General features: G+C 47.0%; 1 protein-coding gene across 1 annotated transcript; it reads right to left on the bottom strand.

Annotated features, from left to right (window-relative positions):
* Window positions 1-335: 335 nt before the first annotated feature.
* Window positions 336-18,881, bottom strand: EFHC1 (EF-hand domain containing 1). Its single transcript, XM_042883520.1, has 11 exons — window positions 18,813-18,881; window positions 13,438-13,659; window positions 11,131-11,418; window positions 9,172-9,321; window positions 7,372-7,564; window positions 6,853-7,073; window positions 5,436-5,576; window positions 4,063-4,276; window positions 3,667-3,814; window positions 2,631-2,847; window positions 336-670 (listed from the first exon to the last, which is right to left on the bottom strand). The coding sequence occupies exons 1-11, from the start codon at window positions 18,873-18,875 to the stop codon at window positions 599-601; spliced, it is 1,929 nt and encodes a 642-aa protein (XP_042739454.1). The 5' UTR covers window positions 18,876-18,881; the 3' UTR covers window positions 336-598.
* Between the last annotated feature and the right edge of the window lie 180 nt (window positions 18,882-19,061).

The following is a 19,061-nucleotide window of genomic DNA, read 5'->3' as shown; positions in this document are numbered from 1 at the left end:
GTGGGTTTTTTCCTTACTCTTAGCTATATACTTACTCTTAGCTTATAATCCTTAGCTATTCTAGTCATTGAGGTACATTTATTTAAAGCCTACTCTTTAACACTTTCACAGCAGCCATGCATAACTTTATAGTCACACTAGCAAGCATGCATTTATTATGGTTTCTGACAGAGCTCTTAGGTCTTCTTGCAATGTAAATAAACATTTAAACTGGCAGTCTTCACTGCAGGCCCCTTTCAACTCTGTATGAAATCTAGATGCTTGTCACTCCATTAGCTCTAGCAAGCCTTGCCGTACAGCATTAAAAAGTTGAGAGATCAGTAGAAGAACCTGGCCGTGGTTCTCCAAAACGTTTCTTTTTTCTTGTGGGTTTCATTTCAATATTCAGCAGTTAGGAGGTTGAATTTGATGGCAGCAAAAACGGCAGGAGTGGGTTGGGAAGGTTATCCAAGTGAGGGTGAAATTAGGAAGGAAGGAAGGGAGAGAGGAAAAGAAGCAAAGGTAAAAGGCAGAGCGTCCTTTTTGAAGTGCGAGGTCTCACAGTCAGCTCAGCTAAAGATATCACTGCTTGTCTTGTGCTTCGGCTTCCAGGCGAGGGTCACGAGGGGAAGGCCCTGAGGAAGTCCCGGTAGTTTATCTTGTCATCTCCACAGCAGCACAGGTCAATCAGCTGGGGGGAAAAAAGAAGCAATGCCAGAAAGAGTTGGAGGAACCTGCAAATGTTTTTGTAAGGAAAAGTGCTCAAGGTACTCTATGTGACAGAGCAGAAGAGCGGACTGGCTCTGTAGTCCTGGATCACAGGTAACCTTGAGTGCCTACAGATGACACTAACCTCTGCAAGGACAAGAGTTAAAGTGTTAGGGTTAGGGTTTGCCCTCTAAGCGTCACCACAGTGACACCAGAGCCACAAAAAACGGAGCTGTGGCCAAAGACTGGCAAAGGCCATAGCACATCTTTCAGAAACCTCACCGAAATCCCTGCCAGAAGCAGGATGGAGGCCTGCATCTGAACAGGCACTGTTTGGTGGTGTCTCTTCGGTACGTGCACATGGCAGCAAGTGGAGACACAGATAATTGAGCTCAGTGACAGCCCTGCTAATGAACCAGTTCTGGTATCCATGCCTGACCCTGCATTGTGTTACAGAGCTACAGCCTTTGTATGCTTAAGGGGAAGAAAGAAGGCTTTTGTTTCCTTAATTGCATAACTAATCTCCTTCTGACACCCAGGGAAATGGAAAAGGTCTAATATCAGAGTTCCTTGAAAGGATTCTTCTTCCCCTCGTCGCCTGGAGACAGATTTACTGGGTTTGCTCTTGTGTGACTGACAGCTGTGCTCCTCTCCAGGCCACACAAGTTAACCATCTGCCATATGCTTCATTTACAGTGCTGCCATGCTGCTATGGGCTCTGGGCACGTTCTTATTAAGATTTCAAGAGAGATGCTTTTAGTGCCAAAGTCTAGATGGAGATTCAAACACGAGGTTTGAGCTCAGTTATTACAGACTTTCTGCTTCGACTCCCATTCTTGGCATGAGTGAAGAAAGAGCAGTCACCAGCTAGTTCCTCAAGGCCAAGGGATCTCCAGTGGACTCTGGAACAGCAAGGATGGGTGCTGGCCAAAGGCCTCAGTGCATTCAGTGCACATTCAGGGACACCAGCTGCGTGTGATGCACCTTTCCATGTCTGTGATGCTCACAGTTGGCTGTGGTAGAACATGTTTTCCTATCAGGGGCAATACTCTCTCTGGTTCCTGGGTTTCTTTAAGGCGTGAGCCTGCCTTTACTGACCCCTAATCTATTGTATATCACTTTATGCTAAGAAAGCATCCTTGGCAGTCATGTTGCTGGAAGCATTCTCCCTCCCCTCTGCAGGCATTTTTTGTTGCCGTTTCTCTCACGTTTTCTCTTAGGCAGACTGATCTCCATGGGCTTTCACTCACCGTGCCCAGCAAGGCTCTGCTTCAGTTGGGTTAACTTAATGGCCACAGGGGGCCTGAAATATGGCAGCACAGAAAGCTAAGTTGCCTCGTGAGCTACAGGCTCACTGAGCTTCAGCAAATGGGCACAAATGCAGAAAGATGGATCATAGGCTGACTTCCCACAGCATGATCAGGCTGCCAGATAAACGTGGAAAGAGTTTGCAATGGTTAAGATTATTTTTTTTCTTTCTCAAACACCTAGTTCTCAAGTCTTCAATTCAGCTGCTGTTAAATTCACAATGTGTCTAAGCTTTCATAAGGGTGATCCCCTAAGCATCTCAGTGTCATCTCTACTCATGCCCAGGTGTGCCTAAGTCACAACACTCAGTAGCTCCACAGGAACCTATGCTTCTCTATCACGATTTGCAACCTCCTCTTCTGCTCATCTCTAAGGCTTGACCAAGCCTTTCATAGCATGCTGGGGACAACCTGCATTACGTAAAGGACAGGAATTGTTACTTCCTCCTTTAAGAGAAAGGTTCGGTCCAACAGCTCAGAAGCCTTTCTGAACTGGGATTCTTTCACCCTTTTCTTGGAGCTCTGTAGGACAGAATGGCTGTTAATTCAGCCTGGATAGGGTTGGTTTGTAAAAGACATCTTTCAGAACACGACAGGGGGTGACATTCAATATGCACAGCACCCCTTCCTTCTGACCTTGTTAACCAGAACGGCGCTGGTCGGCACTTTCAGGCTGTCACAAACAGACAAAAATTTTGCTTTGTTGAGGAAACCAGACTCATCCTTGTCACAACGAAGTAATGCCTCCCGAATGTTGCTGTAGTTCAAGTAGTTATGGAGCTTCAGCTCTTCCTGAACCCGTGCAATTAGTTCATCCAGTTCCTGCTCGTTGGTCCCTGGAGCAGGGACATCACTGTAGAAGGAAAGAGAAAATAGAAAGTAAAAGTTACTTCTTACAGCCCTACTGTGATGTTTTCGTGCTGGCTGCCCCCCATGGCTGACCAGGCTGTATTTCTGAATACACAGCAGGCTTCTGGGGTGTTTGTTTTTTATGGCAAGCTCATCTCAGATTGAACTTGCAGGTGAAGCTAAATCCTGATACTGGACATTAGGGAAACTGCTTTCTGTCTGCATGACATTTGCTTTGTGCACCAAATACTTTGGAACAAAGAGGGTTTGGTTGTGTGTTTTATATGGTCCCAGGTACTGCATGCAGCTCAAGTTTCAACCAGAGCCTCTGAACTTCCACAAACTGACTCAAAAGGGTGTCCTGAGGTTACAGGACTGTTGCTGTGTGGACTACAGTGGCTCCAGACAGACAGCTAAAAAAGGAGATGATGTACAGGCTGTGACAGGCTGAGAGCCAGAGCAAAAGTAAAAACGAATCCACCAATGCTCCTCTGAGCCTGCAACCAGATCAAGTGACTGTTAGCAGCTCCTATCACAGTTTACAGCTCCCTTTTGGAAAAAGATGACTGCATTCATTCACCTGAAGGTGTCTCTGCTGCTGAGCCAGAGCTGTCCCACAGGGTTTTTGGGTCAGTGACAGCCGTGACATGATATTGTACACTCTTGACCACCCGCTGTATCTGTTCAGACACATCCTTGGAGCTGAATAATCAGCTGAGCAGCCACTAGACAGCAAACTGGAGCCCGTGGAAGCTGCTGGAAGTCCCCTAAGTTGTCAGCCCCGAGTCTCACTTAGCTCCATGTGCCATCCTTTGAAGCCTACCTTTTGGCAGTCTCCTCCACCACCTGCCGTGGGTGAAAATGATCCCTCATGGACTGCAGTGTTGTCGCAGGAAAACTTTCTGCATTGCTTTCCATATAATTGAGCACGTATTCATCAGCATCAGTGATAACAAACCTGTGGCCAAACACTGTGGGAGAGGTATTAAAGCAAGGATGTATCTATTTTCCTAATTATGTCCACGGTCCACACACTGACAATAACAGAGTTACATCAATTCACACCAGCAGGTGATGTGGAAACTGAACAGCAGTGACATCCAGAAGGTACAGATCTTTCTAATGATGGAAGGTATATATGCTGTCTGTGCAATAAATGACAGATCAGGTAGCAAAAGCCAGTGCTCAGAGAGTATTACCAAGCCAGACCAGATCTTACCTTCAATGGTAGAACCAATGGTGAGGTCAGAGGGCCCGTAGTACACAGCATTCTCTGTAGTAGAGCCTGGTTTGGCAACTCTGGTCTTTCCTAAGTATTTGCCTCCAATGATGCCAGAGTTACGGACTGGTGGCTCGTAGATGCTGATCATATCATTGGAGAGGAAATAAGAGAGGATGAAGCGACGCTTGGCGTCCACAGGGTTTGGTGATTCCTGGAGGAAATGCAGTGGCTTTGGAAAAGAACATCTGAACCATGCCCAGAGTTTATAACTTTTTTTTCTAGCTGAGTAAATCTAAACAGCTGATTAGGCAAAAATTGCATATACACTGTCACAGGGTAACAGCATTGAATACCTGAATTTCAAAGCTTGCTTGCTCTAGTCAGGCTAACAGAAGCAGAATTTGGGCTGCAGTGACTAAGAGCATTCAGTATTTCCAGACTGAGTAATTCAAGAGAAAGGAATATCCTATATGGAATGATTCATCATGCAGAGGAAGGCTGGCTGTAAAGTTTAGTATTAAAGTTATATATTTCATTTTAATGATTGCTTGAGAGGGGTTGGTGCTGCTTTCAGCTCTTACTCACAGGAAGACACTCCCCTGACACACCATTGGTTTTACTTACTTAGTTTAAAATAAAGTTGGTCTGAACTCATCAGCTGTGACCTTTAGGAACTCCTGCACAATAGGGAAAAGAAATCAGCTCTTATTCACCCTGAGTGTTTGGAGAGGGCAGGCACCAGGCAGCACAGGAAATGCCATCGCTGTTGCTAGACGTGCCAGAGGTTCCTTGCATAAACCAGCTGCAAAGCTGGTACAAGGGCTAAAGCCAGAACACTGTTGCTGTGGGTGGAAAGCACCGTCCCCGTGGGCTCCCCTGCTTCTACACTGAAGCTTGGCTGCTCTGCCAGCACAGCTCCTTACTGGCTGCTGCAGCTGGGACTAGCCTGGAGAAGGACAGGTGCTGGGATCCAGCAGCAGAGAGACAGCAAGCTCACGCTTGTGGCAGCAGCTGGAGGCAGGCAGAGGCACAGAGCCCAGCTGCAGTGCTGTTTCAATTAGGGCCATCTGTCACGTGCTGATGTCAGTGGGAGTTTTTCCATAAATGGCTGTGGTTTTGTAGCACATCTATTTCACACTGCCTGGCCTTGCTGTGTTTTTTTTCCCCTCCTACCTTTGCGTGCCACTAATTATCACAGCAAGCACACAATTACCCAATGGGATCTCCTAAGGGTCATGTGTTCCTTACTTCTTGAGCCACCAGCACAGAACAAAATTTGCTACCAGCCTTGTCTGAGCAGCATGTTCCTGCCATTCTTCTAACTCTACAACACGAGCTGACACGTGCACAGTATCAAGGAAAGGACTTACCAGGGCTACCTGGTACCGCAGCACTTTGTGGTCATTCTCCAGCATTTTAATTACATCTTTCCGGGGAGGCTTTGGAAACAGAGAAAAGCAGTTCTGAAGGGAGTCTTCGAGGAAGCCGTAACCATTATAGGGAGGAATCACCTGCAGTCAGAGGGGATACCAAGGAGAAAGAGCTGAAACAACACAAAAATGTTTGCAAGACAGCTTATAAGAAAGCATTTGTTTGAAAAGACTTCTTCTGTTGCCAGGTGCCAACAGCTGTGACACTCTGCCCAGCAGAAATGCTCTAGGCCAGCCACGTGTTGGATCCATATCCCTCATTTATAGAAATATTCCATAAGAGCTAAGAAAATCTCAACATCAGAAAGCCAGGTAGTTTTTCTGAATAAAGAGACCAGGGGTAAACTAATAACTAACCCTTCCTGTGTACAGGAACTCAATCACCTGTGTGGTTACACTATTAACCTAAGCCCCATCGTGTCTGTGGACTGGGCAAGCTAATACTCCATTCCATTCCTTCGGAGGTAACATGGGCAGTGACCATCTCCAATAGGCATTTGGGACTCAGCAATTCTTTTTTGGAGAAGTGAGATAGAGTTTAGTGGTATGACTGCAGCCAGACCATTCCAGTTTGCTTGGCAGCCAGAAAACAAACCCTGACATATAACTTTATAGTATAGGCATAGTCAGAGTGCCAGTTCTGTCCTTTACATTACTAACAATTGACATTTTGACTTTCATCTTAATTTGACCGTCCATCCTTGGCTTGCCTTCTGTGAGTACTGCATCCCACTGCAGAGTCCTCAGTACAGGAGAGATGTGGACCTGTTGGAGAGCATCCAGAGAGGGGCCCCAAAAATGGAACAGCTCTCCTATGAGCACAGGCTGAGAGAGCTGGGGCTGTGCAGCCTGGAGAGGGGAAGGCTGCAGGGAGACCTGAGAGCAGCCTGTCAGTATGTAAAGGAGGGGTGTAAGAAAGAAGGGGACAGACTCTTCAGCAGGATCTGCTGTGATAGGAAAAGGGGGACTTTTCAAACTAAAAGAGGGGAAATTTAGACTGGATATAAGGAAAAGGTTTCTTATGATAAAGCTGGTGAAGCACAGGCACAGGTTGCCCAGAGACTGTGGGTGCCCCATCCTTGCAGACAGCCAAGGTCAGGCTGGATGGGCTCTGAGCACTGATGGAGCTGTGGGTGTCCCTGTTCAGTGCAGGCAGTGGGACAGATGGCCTGTAGGGTCCCTTCCAACTCAAATGGATTCTGTGATTCTATGATTCCTCAAGTTGCTCTTCAATTTAACCCTTAGCTTTCTTTGACTTACTCTTCTACTTGCTCTTTTCTTTAAGAAGAAACTACATTACCAGGGCACACATGGACTGCAGATTTCCCTCTCTCCCTTTCAAAACTGCTTACAGTACCTGGGGTACTTCCTCAGGTGGTTTCTCCTTTATCTCCACTGGCTGGAAGTCTGTGATGCCAAATTTGTCACGATAGAAGTTACGTGTGAACTCATCACAATCGTAGATGAAGAACGTGCGTCCAAGGAGGGTGGTAGGTTTGCCAACAGCAAAATCTTTAGCCGTGTACCACTCAAGTACCTCCTGATCAGAGATTTCCAGCACACAGCTTGGGAAGGTCTCTAAGGACAAGGGAGCAAAAGGGAAAAAAAAAAACCCAAAGCAATCAGGTAAATGTTAATATTTCTCAGTGAAAAGGTATGCAAAAGAAAGCAGTATAAAAATCTCCAGAGGGCTGTGGGTAGTGCTCTGCTTCCCAGCATACAGACTGTAATGATCACTGAAAGAATACTCCTTTGGCCACAAACTGATGACGCCTGCAGCTCTTGAACTGATGCACCTCTAACACAGTTCCCACATCTACCTCCACCCCCCAAGGTGCTTTAGCACAGACAGACGTGCTGGCTGCTCCAAACTTACTTTTCTTGTCCACAAAGGTTTTCGGCAAGCGCTGGCGTTTTATGAGTACTGGGAATGGGTCTCTGCCATCATTGGGCTTGTGGACTTCCCGAACCTCCACTGTGTCATCTGCCAGGTAGTAATGGATGATGTAAGGCCGATTCTCACCAAACATGCTTTTGGTGTCATCCCACATGGCGTAAAAGCGAAGGACCTGAGGCGGATAAAAAACAGGCAGCAAAAAACAAACATGGATTAGAATTACTAAGTGCTTTGTCCAAACGATTTTGGCTAAAAAAGGACGGGTGATTGGAAGTAACTCAGCAGTCTTCTCTGCCAAGTGCAGAAGAACCAAGCCCTTGTACTGTGAGCACTGGGATTTTTATAATGAAACTTAATAAAGTGAGGCAGAATTTAGTTTTGAAGGTTTCATGGCAAATATTGAGGTTTCATGGCCAATTCTCTACCGAAGGCAGAGGGATATGTCTGTAGTTATTCTGAGGATACTGCATTCACTCTAGACCCCATCTCACTTCTGTCTATAGAAAATGTCTTGTTTTAATCCAGGCTGGATGTGGCTCTGGGCAGCCTGCTCTGCTGGTTGGCGACCCTGCACACAGCAGGGGGTTGGAACTGGATGAGCACTGTGCTCCTTTTCAACCCAGGCCATTCTATCATTCTATGATTCTATTCTATAATGGCACAGAAATCAAACAGCTCACACTACAATGCTTCCAAGTCCATCACCTACTGGGATTGCTGCAGATAGTGGAACAGCTCAAGAGTTCCTTAAGGTGCTGCTCCTAAACAGACCATCCAGCAGCTTCCACGGAGTTGGCCCAGACTTGAGTCCTTAAGGCTAAACTATCAGTAATACAGCGGGCATAGTCTAGCTTACATCCAAACAGCAAAACTGTTTGCCTTCCTCAAAACAAGGCAACCATATCCAAAACAGCAACTGGATATGATTCTGGACTATGCTAATGCCCAGCTGATGTCCAGTAACTGTTTGAATGATAGTCAGGGTTGAAAAGGCCCACAGTGCTCATCCAGTTCCAACCCCCTGCTGTGTGCAGGTTGCCAACCAGCAGCCCAGGCTGCCCAGAGCCACATCCAGCCTGGCCTTGAATGCCTGCAGGGATGGGGCATCCACAGCCTCCTTGGGCAACCTGTTCCAGTGCCTCACCACCCTCTGGGGGAAAAACTTCCTCCTAATATCCAGCCTAAACCTCCCCTCTCTTAGTTTAAAACCATTCCCCCTTGTTCTGTCACTATCAACCCATGTAAACAGTCATTAACATTGAGCCCTGCTGTATTTACTACTGTAGGGTGGTCTAAAGGGTTTCTTACACCGTTGTTAGATGATAAAAAGAAGAAGGATAAGCAGGAAGAAGAGTGCTAGTCAACTGTGTGCACAGGGAGAATGCAATCAGAGCAACTGGCATTTGTATTTATCTGAAGCAGTTCACTCTAGCACCTAGCTTCAGTGTTTTGGGGGAATGTAGCATACCCATTTCTGATAGAACAACATTTGGCCTGGTCTGCTAACTTCTGAAGGCAGGTATCCTATGTCATCACAACAGAGAGCAAGAAAGAAACGGAGGATCGTTAGAATGGGCTCTGCAGTCCAAGGACAAACTGCTTACAAGGCACAAACTTGAACAAAAAGATGAAATATTTTGTTTCTCACAAATGCGAAAAAAGGAGCAAATCTGGAGTCTGTCCAGTGGACTGAGATCTTTCAGAATGAATAAAGCTGCAGGCACTCACAAGATGCAGGTTTCTGTGACACATACAGATGATCGCTGCCAGATCACTCACCTGCTTGTCGTAAGTCAGAAACTGTTTGAGTTGGTCAAAATCTGATGGTGTGATGTACATCCGCATGGGCATCCGGCGCAGTTCTGTGTAGGGATCAAAAACCATTTTCTCTGGAGGGTTCAGTTCAATTCCTTGGCTCTCCAGGAATACCTAGGAAAGTCATCCGATGTATGAATTGCTGACTTGAGTTCTGAAGATAAAAGATGGGCTGAAGCTATCTGAAGATCAGAGATTACAGGTTGCCTGAGATGAGTGTTGCCAGAACACTGCAAATTCATTCTGCATAGCTCACCAGGCTGCAGGGGTTTCAGTTCATTGCAATAGCAAAGACAACAGGGGACAACTAAGATGGTTCTTGCTTTGTCTGCCCTTATTATGCAGGGCAGTCCTGCCCCCAACATCCTCAGTCCAATTGTACTTGAGCACAATTTTCCTTGCCTTTGGGGCATTAAATGGAGAATAACAATCAGTTTGGTCTCTTCTATGTGAATTAAAAAGATTACATTAGTGTATAACCATGGATGTAGGCAGTCTGAATTTGTAAGAGATTCAGTGTCCTCCATTCTGTCAGACACTGGAAGTTTGTGTGACCCACAGCAGGCCCTCCAAGGCCCCCTGGCCAGAAGGATATGTGTCCAGAGTAGCAGCTTTAGTTCATCTGCCAGGAGAAGCACATTTCCCACAGAAAGAGGACAATCTGTTTGTTTATAAAGGGATTTTTGGCTTACCTTAGATGCATAAACAAACTCCAGGGTATTACTTGTGCATTCACCTCAGTCACTGAAAACAACCACAGAAGTCAATGGACTTCTTCCTTGTTTGGCTCTGGGATGTGGCCTGTGAAAATACCCAGCCTGGGAAGCACCTGTGCAAACATCTCCATTGGGCATGTGAGATCACCCTGAAGATTCACAGGGCAGGTTTACACTTTCAAGCTCTGATCTAGAGCATGCCAGTTGATGATAAATAGACTGGTGGCCTTGAAATGTAGACCCACATAGCTCGTGCCATGTTTTCCATCAAATAACCAACATTAGCAGGAGAACCAGATCTTCATCTGATGTCAACTGACTTGAACAGCCATCTAGTTCCAGCAGAGCAGATCCCACATGCACTCAGCAAAGACGTATGTACTAACAGATTACATGATTGGGAACATTCCTGGGCACTGAAGCCAACTGGCAAGGATCACCCCGCATCTAAACTCACTCAGTCTCCAGAACAAGTTGGCTGCATGGAACTCATCTATTGGGAATGGTCCCCGGAGTGCTCAAACTCTTGAACTGATCCTGGGAATTGCTTGAAAGAATAGGGATTGGCCAGGGCCCAGGTTGCACTGGGGACAGTCTAAAAGAATACCAGTATATTGGTTTATGTTACTATTAGTCACTGTGTTGTTGTCATTTAATGTAACCAGTACAGAAATAGCTAGGAATAAAAAACAGGCAATGAATAAGCAGTCTTAGGTCAGCTTATATTATGATCCTAAATCCACTGACTATGGTTTGTTGCAGATGAGTGCCGAGTTACTGACAGCATTCCCATCCCCTATTCTTATCAGAGGAGTATTAAGCTGGAAAATAATTAAGATTGGTAATTTCCCTCTCGTCTACGCACAATGGTTCATCAGGACTCTAAGCATCTGAACCGTTGTACAGATAGAAGTTAATTAAACCAATTCTCTTAACCCAGAAACAACCTTAGAATTTGTAGTGTAGGGTGCAGTCTTCAGGACAGAGAATGGTGCAGCAGTATGAAACTGCTCTCAGAGCAAATACTGTACCTTGAAATACCTGCTGTTATGAGGAAAGAAGTCTCCACAAAATGTAAAATGAAAGATCACGAGCATTCTCAGGGTGAGAGCTGCAGATAGAGAATACCAGACTGGATTCTAACGGATCTTGCCTCGTGTAACACCTGGGATTCTTCAGTGTCAGTTTCTCCATGACAGGAACTCACCTGTGTGAATGGGTCGCAGTCAACGATGCGGTATGTTCTGCCATACATGGTGATGCTGATGCCTCGATTCAGATCCTTCCAGTGGTAATGATCCCCGCCGTCGTTCTTGGGCACGCGATGACGTCTGATCAGTTTGCCTTGAGGAATACCAGAGTTCTTCACGACAGGCTCTATGACAGATATGGTGTCATCTTCCAAATGGTAATAGATACCCACTTGGCGGATACGGAAATGCTCTTCTGTAGAGAGAGGAACGTCTTCCTGGAAATAGGCATCAAACTTCAAAACCTGCCAGGGGGACGAGGTCCCAAAGGGAGAGAGAAAGAAACAAACTGAACACCACGGTTAGTCTGTTAATCCAAAGAATGTACTTCCAATTTGGCAGTGAAAAATTACTGGATTGTAATCTATGAGGGTGAGGGGTCTGGAACACAGGCCATATGAGGAGAGGCTGAAGGAGCTGGGAATGTTCAGCCTGGAGAAGAGGAGGCTCAGGGGAGACCTTATTGCTCTCTATAACTTCCTGAAGGGAGGTTGTAGTGAGCTGGGGGTCGGCCTCTTCTCTCGTGTCATCAGTGATAGGACCAGGGGGAATGGTTTCAAGCTACGGCAGGGGAGATTCAGGCTGGACATGAGGAAGTATTACTTTTCAGAAAGGGTGGTCAGGCACTGCAATGGATGCCCAGGGAGGTGGTGGAATCACCGACCCTGGGGGTGTTCAAGGAAAGGCTGGACGTTGTGTTGAGGGACATGGTTTAATGGGAGCTACTGGGAATAGGTGAACAGTTGGACTGGATGATCTTGAAGGTCTTTTCCAACCTTGGTGATTCTATGATTCTATGATTCTATAAAATCATCAAAGCCAGCTGTTAGCCCAATCTGTGACTGACGATGGAGGCTTCACGAGGGCTTTCATCAACATTTGCCTTCTTTAAGTTTGGCTGCACAAGACACTTGTCATAAATACAGCACTTTCTTTTCTCCATGATCATCTGCTATTTTACCTACTAACTAGTGCTTGCTTACTGTCAGCATCTAGTTTACAGACATATCTGACTTTCTTTCAAGGGTCTGCAAAAGGATCTGGTGATTTTAGTTAACAGTTTGATGACATTTGTGGTTTTTTGGACCTGTATTGTTCATTTGAACTCACATCTATCCAGCACAGGCAGGAAGAGGCAATCTGTCCTGGAGGAACGAGGAAAGAAATCAGGACACAGAGGAAACACACACTGCATGCCCTGCCAAAAGCCAGTCACTCTCAGTCCCGTGAATGAAAGAAGGACAAGGAATATTGCCTTCAAGAGCATTCATTGCTTCTAAGAATCATAGAATCATAGAATCACCAAGGTTGGAAAAGACCTAAAAGATCATCCAGTCCAACCGCTCACCTATTCCCAATAGCTCCCACTAAACCATGTCCCTCAACACAACATCCAGCCTAAGAGGACGTAGGTGGTAACCAAGCCTTGCATATCCAGCCTACATCAGCCCACTGACCTATGTAATCAAGCAGTTACTACTACAGTTTGAATGAAGGGACAGGGAAGTATCTGACATTAAAACAGCAACGTTTACATTACTCTGAAAGAATGGCCCCTGAAGCAGTAACTAACACAGGACATCTGTCCCCCACCCTGTCTCCCATGGGTTGTCTTTCCAGAGCTGCCTGGCAGCGTGCAACCCCTGCATGTGCTCAGGGCTGCTGAGCTTTTCACACTCTGCAGGGACTTTTCTGTCTGCAGCTGCAGTTCAGAGCAACCAGCACGTTAAAAGCGAGGGTCAGCTCAGGATTGCAGACACAGAGCCACCTCCTAGTCTGACAGGATCACCAAGATTTAATGCAGGAAGCAAAGCTGGAGCAGCAGGCTCTAACACGCTGTGGTGACAAGCATGAGCATATATAGATAGACCAAAGCTAGACAGTCTAGCAGGAACTTCAATGCAGAAAGACTTCACAGTTTAAGCTCAGTTACAACCTCAGTACACTTTTGGAAATGCAGGAGAGCAGGCTGTGTTTTACAGGGCAATGGTTATAAACTGAAGCTTTTCAGAATTAATCAAATTTCTTTTCAAACTCCTGCTGGAAATGCTCCGGCGTAACTCGCAGGGAATGTCTTACATCGTTTATGTATTATAATCCTCCTCCTGAGCAAAGAAAGCCTCTTTCACACTGGGGTTCAGCTGTCTCTGACTAAGGGCTATGGCATCTGAAAACTGCTGTACGCTGTCCCATGAACCCTGGAGCTGACTGTTTATGTCTCCGAACTCAGCCAGCCGATATTCCTGGAATAAACTTCTTTATACCTTTTTGTCCAAAGCCACGTGTGCTGGAACGAAGCCTGAAGGAGGAGCCTTCTTGGCTCGCCCGTAGGTCAGCGTGGGTCCCGTGTTGGATAATTCATCTAATTCAGCTTGAGAAGGCTGATTCACATACAGTCGCTCCCCGCCGATCCCCACTGTTGGCAGCCGAGAAAAGGCAAACCCATTTTTGTAGCCCAGCGTCTGCGAGCGATGAAAGGATGTTTTCTGTGGAAGAAAATCCAGCTGTTAAAATCCTACATGCACTTAGTAGATATTGCTACTGAAAGCACAGAAAAACAGTGACAGTTTGATATCCAGAATGCCTCCACAGTGATTTATTATAACCTAATGCAGCAGTTACTTAATGCTTACATCAAGAAGGCTGAATAAACAGTTAGTGACTGGAGGAACAAAGCATCAGAGTCAACTCAAATCCTTGTGCTGGCACAGGCTTACCACAAGCCTCAGTGTCCAGAATGGGGCAACTGCACTTGATCTGCCCTAGTATTTAGCTCACAGACCTTTTGTTCCCTACTCTGTGCTCCAGCAGTGCAAAGCTCCAAGGGACCTCACTCTGTTATGCCCCATGATGCTGCCTTGACTATTGCAGGAGTGTAGCTGTGCACCTTCTGTGCTTTCTGTTGCTGTTTTGTTAAACCTCTCCTGGGGATTTCGCAGGATTTCCCTTGCTGCGTTCAGTCAAGGTGTGTCATGCTTCCAGACCTGGAATTAGGAAACACACTGCAGGGTATCAGTTCTCCCCACAGCTTATGTCAAGGTTTGCACAACCACACAGTAAGGTGCTGCAACAGATCCATGAGAAACCCATTCTGACAAACAGAATTCTGTCTCTGTGAGCGCCGTACAACACTGACGATAGGATTCTCCTGTTATTTTTAGCTTTGTTGGTTTATTCTTGGTTTTGACCTTCTTAGAGCCCTTTCCTGTCTTTGCTATCTGCTTCATGTCAGCTATCAAGCCGTTCTTCAAGTGCAATAATTATTCATGTGCCACAGGAAGGTCCCCGCTTTGCTCATGGGCACAGAAGAAAGATCAGAGCTGTGAATAGAACGTCGGCTCTGTCTGCCCAGTTGTGTTCTTCCCTGCTGAAGAGGAGGATTGGACTTGGCTGGCAGGAGGCTACTCAGCTTGCAGTACAGCCCACATCTGCTGCTGAAAGCATTTGGAACAACGTGAGGCTGGCTGGTCCCACTGGGCTTTCGGCACTTATAACAAGGAGAGCAGGAGAAACTGTGAGTCCATGAGCATGAGCCATCCTTGGAAGCATTGCCTCCTTCCTGGAAGCATTCCAGACCAGGCTGGATGGGGCTGTGAGCAACCTGGTCTAGCGCGAGATGTCCCTGCTTGTAGTAGGGGGATTGGAAACAGATGATCTTAAGGGTCCCTTCCAACCCAAACCATTCTATGATTCTATGATAAAGTCTCTGCTTTTACTTTGAGTTTTGCCAAATCAAACAGAATTGCAGGCATTTCTAGCCCTGAAGGAAAAAGCTTCAGCTCCTTTGCCAGACTGAGACTCGCAATCAGTCCAACCTCAGGCATGTGAACCACTTCTCCTCCTCCCCCTCCCTCGCCCCCCATGGTTAAGCCTCTAATCTTATTTATACCTTCAAGGCCCCACTTGAATTTCTTGTAATTGCCTGTTTTCTCTCTGAGCTGGTCCTACACATCTCGCAGTGCAGTCAGAAAAACACATTCAGGTGAAAACAAGAGAGTTTACTAGAGACACATTAACAGAATGTTTCATAAACAGCAGCCCTGCCGCAGGATTGCCATTCCTTCCTGTTCAATAAATACCAAAGGAAAGCTGTGGGAATAACATTAAAGGAAAACCACGAAGTTTGTCCTTAGATTGGCAATATCAATGCTTGTCAGAAGCACACAGGCTTTTAAGGGCATGAACACGAGGCTACATCTCACAATATCAGGTGAGTAATGCAAAACTGAAAGGGAAAACCCAGAATGTAAACTCCTGATCTCAGTTGCTGCCAGCCCATATTGGATAAATACTACTGAATTAAGTTTTTCTTGCCATGTCTGTAGAGTTTCATACAAACACCTGGGCTCCATCAGCAGAGGGGTGGCCAGCAGGGACAGGGAGGTGATTGTCCCCCTCTACTCTGCTCCAGTGAGGCCCCATCTGCTGTGCTGCATTCAGGGCTGGAGCCCCCAGTACAAGAAAGACAGGGAGCTGTTGGAGAGGGTGCAGAGGAGCCACAAAGATGATCAGGGGACTGGAGCAGCTCCTCAGTGAAGACAGGCTGAGGGAGCTGGGCTTGTTCAGCCTGGAGAAAAGAAGGCTGCGGGGTGACCTCATGGCAGCCTTTCAGTACCTAAAGGGAGCCTACAAACAGGAGGGGAATCAACTCTTTGAAAGGGTTGATAACAGCAGGACAAGGGGAAATGGTTTGAAGTTGAGGGAGGGAAGATTGAGGTTGGATATCAGGGGAAGTTCTGTGCTGTGAGAGTGGTGAGGTGCTGAACAGCTGCCCAGAGAGGCTGTGATGCCCCGTCCATCCCTGGAGGTGTTCAAGGCCAGGTTGGATGGGGCCCTGGGCAGCCTGGGCTGCTCTGAAATGTGGAGGTTGGTGGCCCTGCCTGTGGCAGGGGGTTGGAGCTTCATGAGCCTTGAGGTCCCTTCCAACGCAACCATTCTGTGATTCTGTGATTCTGTGAAACACTGCTTCTCCTCCCAGGGTCTCAGTTCCTTAGAGTGCATCTGAACCAGTAACTAACTACGTTATCTTATCTGAATGCAGAGGTTTTTTACAGCACGTCTCCAAATTCACATGAAAAACAAGAATTATGCTGACCATTTTATAGGCTGGAACACAGAGGCAAAGTGAGGTGATAGCACTCACTGAGCAACAGTGCACAGACATTTCTGGGGTCCAGATGTCCTTAAACATCACCAATAGGGCAATGCTTCCAGTTACTCTAAAATAACAATCTGCTCTGCTAAATCCTGTGGGTGTTTCTTCTGCACACAGTGCCACTGATGTCGGTAGAAGCATTCACATGACTAAAGCAGGTGGGGTTTTGCTGATAGAAGAAATAATATTTCGCTAGGGGCAGAGATTTGCATTGTAAATTTCCAAGTCGTTACTGAGAATAATGCTGAGATAACCTTTATAACTGCACGATTGAGAGTATTTGGTATGAGTGAATGACTCCATTTACTGTTGAAAATTCAGTCGTCACTGACTTAGAAAACAGTGTGACTGTGCTGGAAGGCACCAGCAAGAGTACAGTGGAAGTTAAGAGGCTCTGTGAGTGATACGGGTAGAACAACTTTTGACTGACCTGCAGCAGGGCTCAGCATCCCTTCAGAAGGTTTACCCTCTCAGATCCCAAAGCGAGGACTGGGTTAGTGTCATGGTCTTTCCTTTGGGGAGAAGGATCTACCAGAGGTATCAGGAAGACATGGAAGGGTTAGTTTTCAACATTAAGATCAAAGACGTGGAGCAATGCCCCAAGGTTTTGGTTTGTTTGTTTCGCAGTGGAGAATGCCCCATGACAAAGGATGACATGCAAGTGCATGATGTTCCTTATCCTGCAATGCCAGAGCATACTGGGGCCTTTCTAGGCACTGGGAAGAAATGGAGGAGCCCACTTTTAAAACTATTAAGTTCCACAAAGATATCAAGCATGCCCTGGTGTATCCATTTCCTACTGAAGGTGGTGAACATTGCTTCTGAGAGAAGCTGTCAGGAAAATTCAAGGGCATTGGTTTCTCAGACTGCCATTATAATAGCACTGAGTTGAAGATGAGTTACAGTGTCAAGACCTGAGATATTCACTTCCCATGGAGAAGGAAGTGCAGAGTTGTCAGCTGCTCCAAAACAGTAATGGAAGGAACTTGGGGAGTATCACTTTTCATCTGTGGTACTGCTTTTGCAAGAGGATATTGGGAAGATTTGGGGTTATCAAATCCTCAACTTGTGGACCAGTGGAAGTGGGGAAAAAATACCTTCCTTGTTTAGGTATCTATTCAGATGCACAGGATGAGGCTACTTCTTCCAAGGAATATTAGTACAGCTGAGAAGTCTCACTTCCTTGAGAATCCTGGAGGCTGCAATGGTATCAGTTCAGTGGAGGGATACCAGTTCTCTGAACAGACTGTCAGTTCTCAGGTTCCAGAGCATCAGTTCCATACTGTCTATCAAGGATTAAATTCTCCAGGGGATAGAAGGAAGGCATTTATGGAAGCATCAGGTGACTGTATGGGTCCTGGTTCAGGGCAGTATCAGAATGAGAAGTAGGCTCATAGAATCACAGAATGGCCTGGGTTGAAAAGGCCCACAGTGATCATCTAATTTCAACCCCCTGCTGTGTGCAGGGTCACCAACCAGCAGACCAGGCTGCCCGGAGCCTTGAAGGAAACAGAACACATCCCTTTGAGAAAACTGAGGTGGTTCAGAGAAACAGTGGTCTGCCTGTTTATAAAGTCAGTTTTGGAGTAATGCTTCCCTTGGGGTATCATATGAATTGGCAGGGCAATTAAAGAATGGATTCAGGGGTACTAGATCTCCCAGGGTTAAGTTTGCAGATAGTGGTTCTGTTTTGGGAAACCTTACTCTCCAAAGCTATCAGGGCAGTTTAAGGAGACATCAGATTCAAGATGCAATGGTATGTTGGAGATGAATTTAAAAGCACCAAGGAGGCTGGGCTCAGCCATATCTGCTTGTCTGGGAACAGACTTGTAATTGCATTGGGAGAGCTGAGGGAGCTCCTGTGGATGAGGTCAGGGGAAGCAGGTAGGTTCAGAGAGTTCAGTTCCCCGAGGAGTGAGCTCAGCAGGCAGCTGTTGGCTTTGGGAAAAGCCAGCTTCCCTGGGAAAAGAGTTCAGTGGGTATCAGATCCCTTGGGTGAGTTTACAGGGATCTCAAGTCCTTTGAGAGTCACTAGTAGATATCCGAGGGGTGTCAGGTGAGCTGGGGCGTAAGGTATTCACAGGATACCAGTTCCCCCAGGGATTTTAGGTTAACTGAGGAGGTACACAACCTCTCATGGGGATTAGTAGGTGGGGATTAGTCAGGCAGGCTGACTAGGCTAGGCCTTTGAGGAGATATAAGGTGAATTTGGAGATAACAGGTCTCCTGGGGAGTTAGAGAAGGGTCTGAAGGAGTACCAGGTTCCCTGGGAATGTGCTCAGGGACACCAGGCTTCCAAGGGAACCAGGCAGGCACAGCTCACTGAAAGGACCCTGGAGCAGCTGGGCTGTGCAGAGGCCTCACAGGGCTCCTACAGCAGGGCTGCAAGACCAGGCAGGGACTGGGGGTACCCCGGATGGAAGGGGCCTGAGGCACCGATGACGAGGGTTCCCGGGAGCTGGGCTGCCCAGGCGCTGCGCTCACCATGGGGTCCCTGAAGGAGCAGCCCGGTAGGAAGGGCAGGCCCGACCTCGGCTCCGAGCTCATGGCGGCTGTGCTCGCTCCCAGCGACGCCGTCTCCATGACAACCGCTGGGCGCGCCCCAGTGCGCATGCTCACTAAGCAGAATGCGCATGCGCACTGAGCCGCCCCGGCGCTTCGCGCCTGCGCCCTGAGCGAGAGGGAGAGGGGTTGCCGTGGCAACGGGAGGGCGGGAGCGGCCTTGGCCCGGCC

The sequence above is a fragment of the Lagopus leucura genome, unplaced genomic scaffold (assembly GCF_019238085.1).
Source record: "Lagopus leucura isolate 7727_CA_CO unplaced genomic scaffold, USGS_WTPT01 Super-Scaffold_100038, whole genome shotgun sequence".
Lineage (NCBI taxonomy): Eukaryota > Metazoa > Chordata > Aves > Galliformes > Phasianidae > Lagopus > Lagopus leucura.
This window is presented reverse-complemented; position numbering and strand designations above follow the sequence as displayed.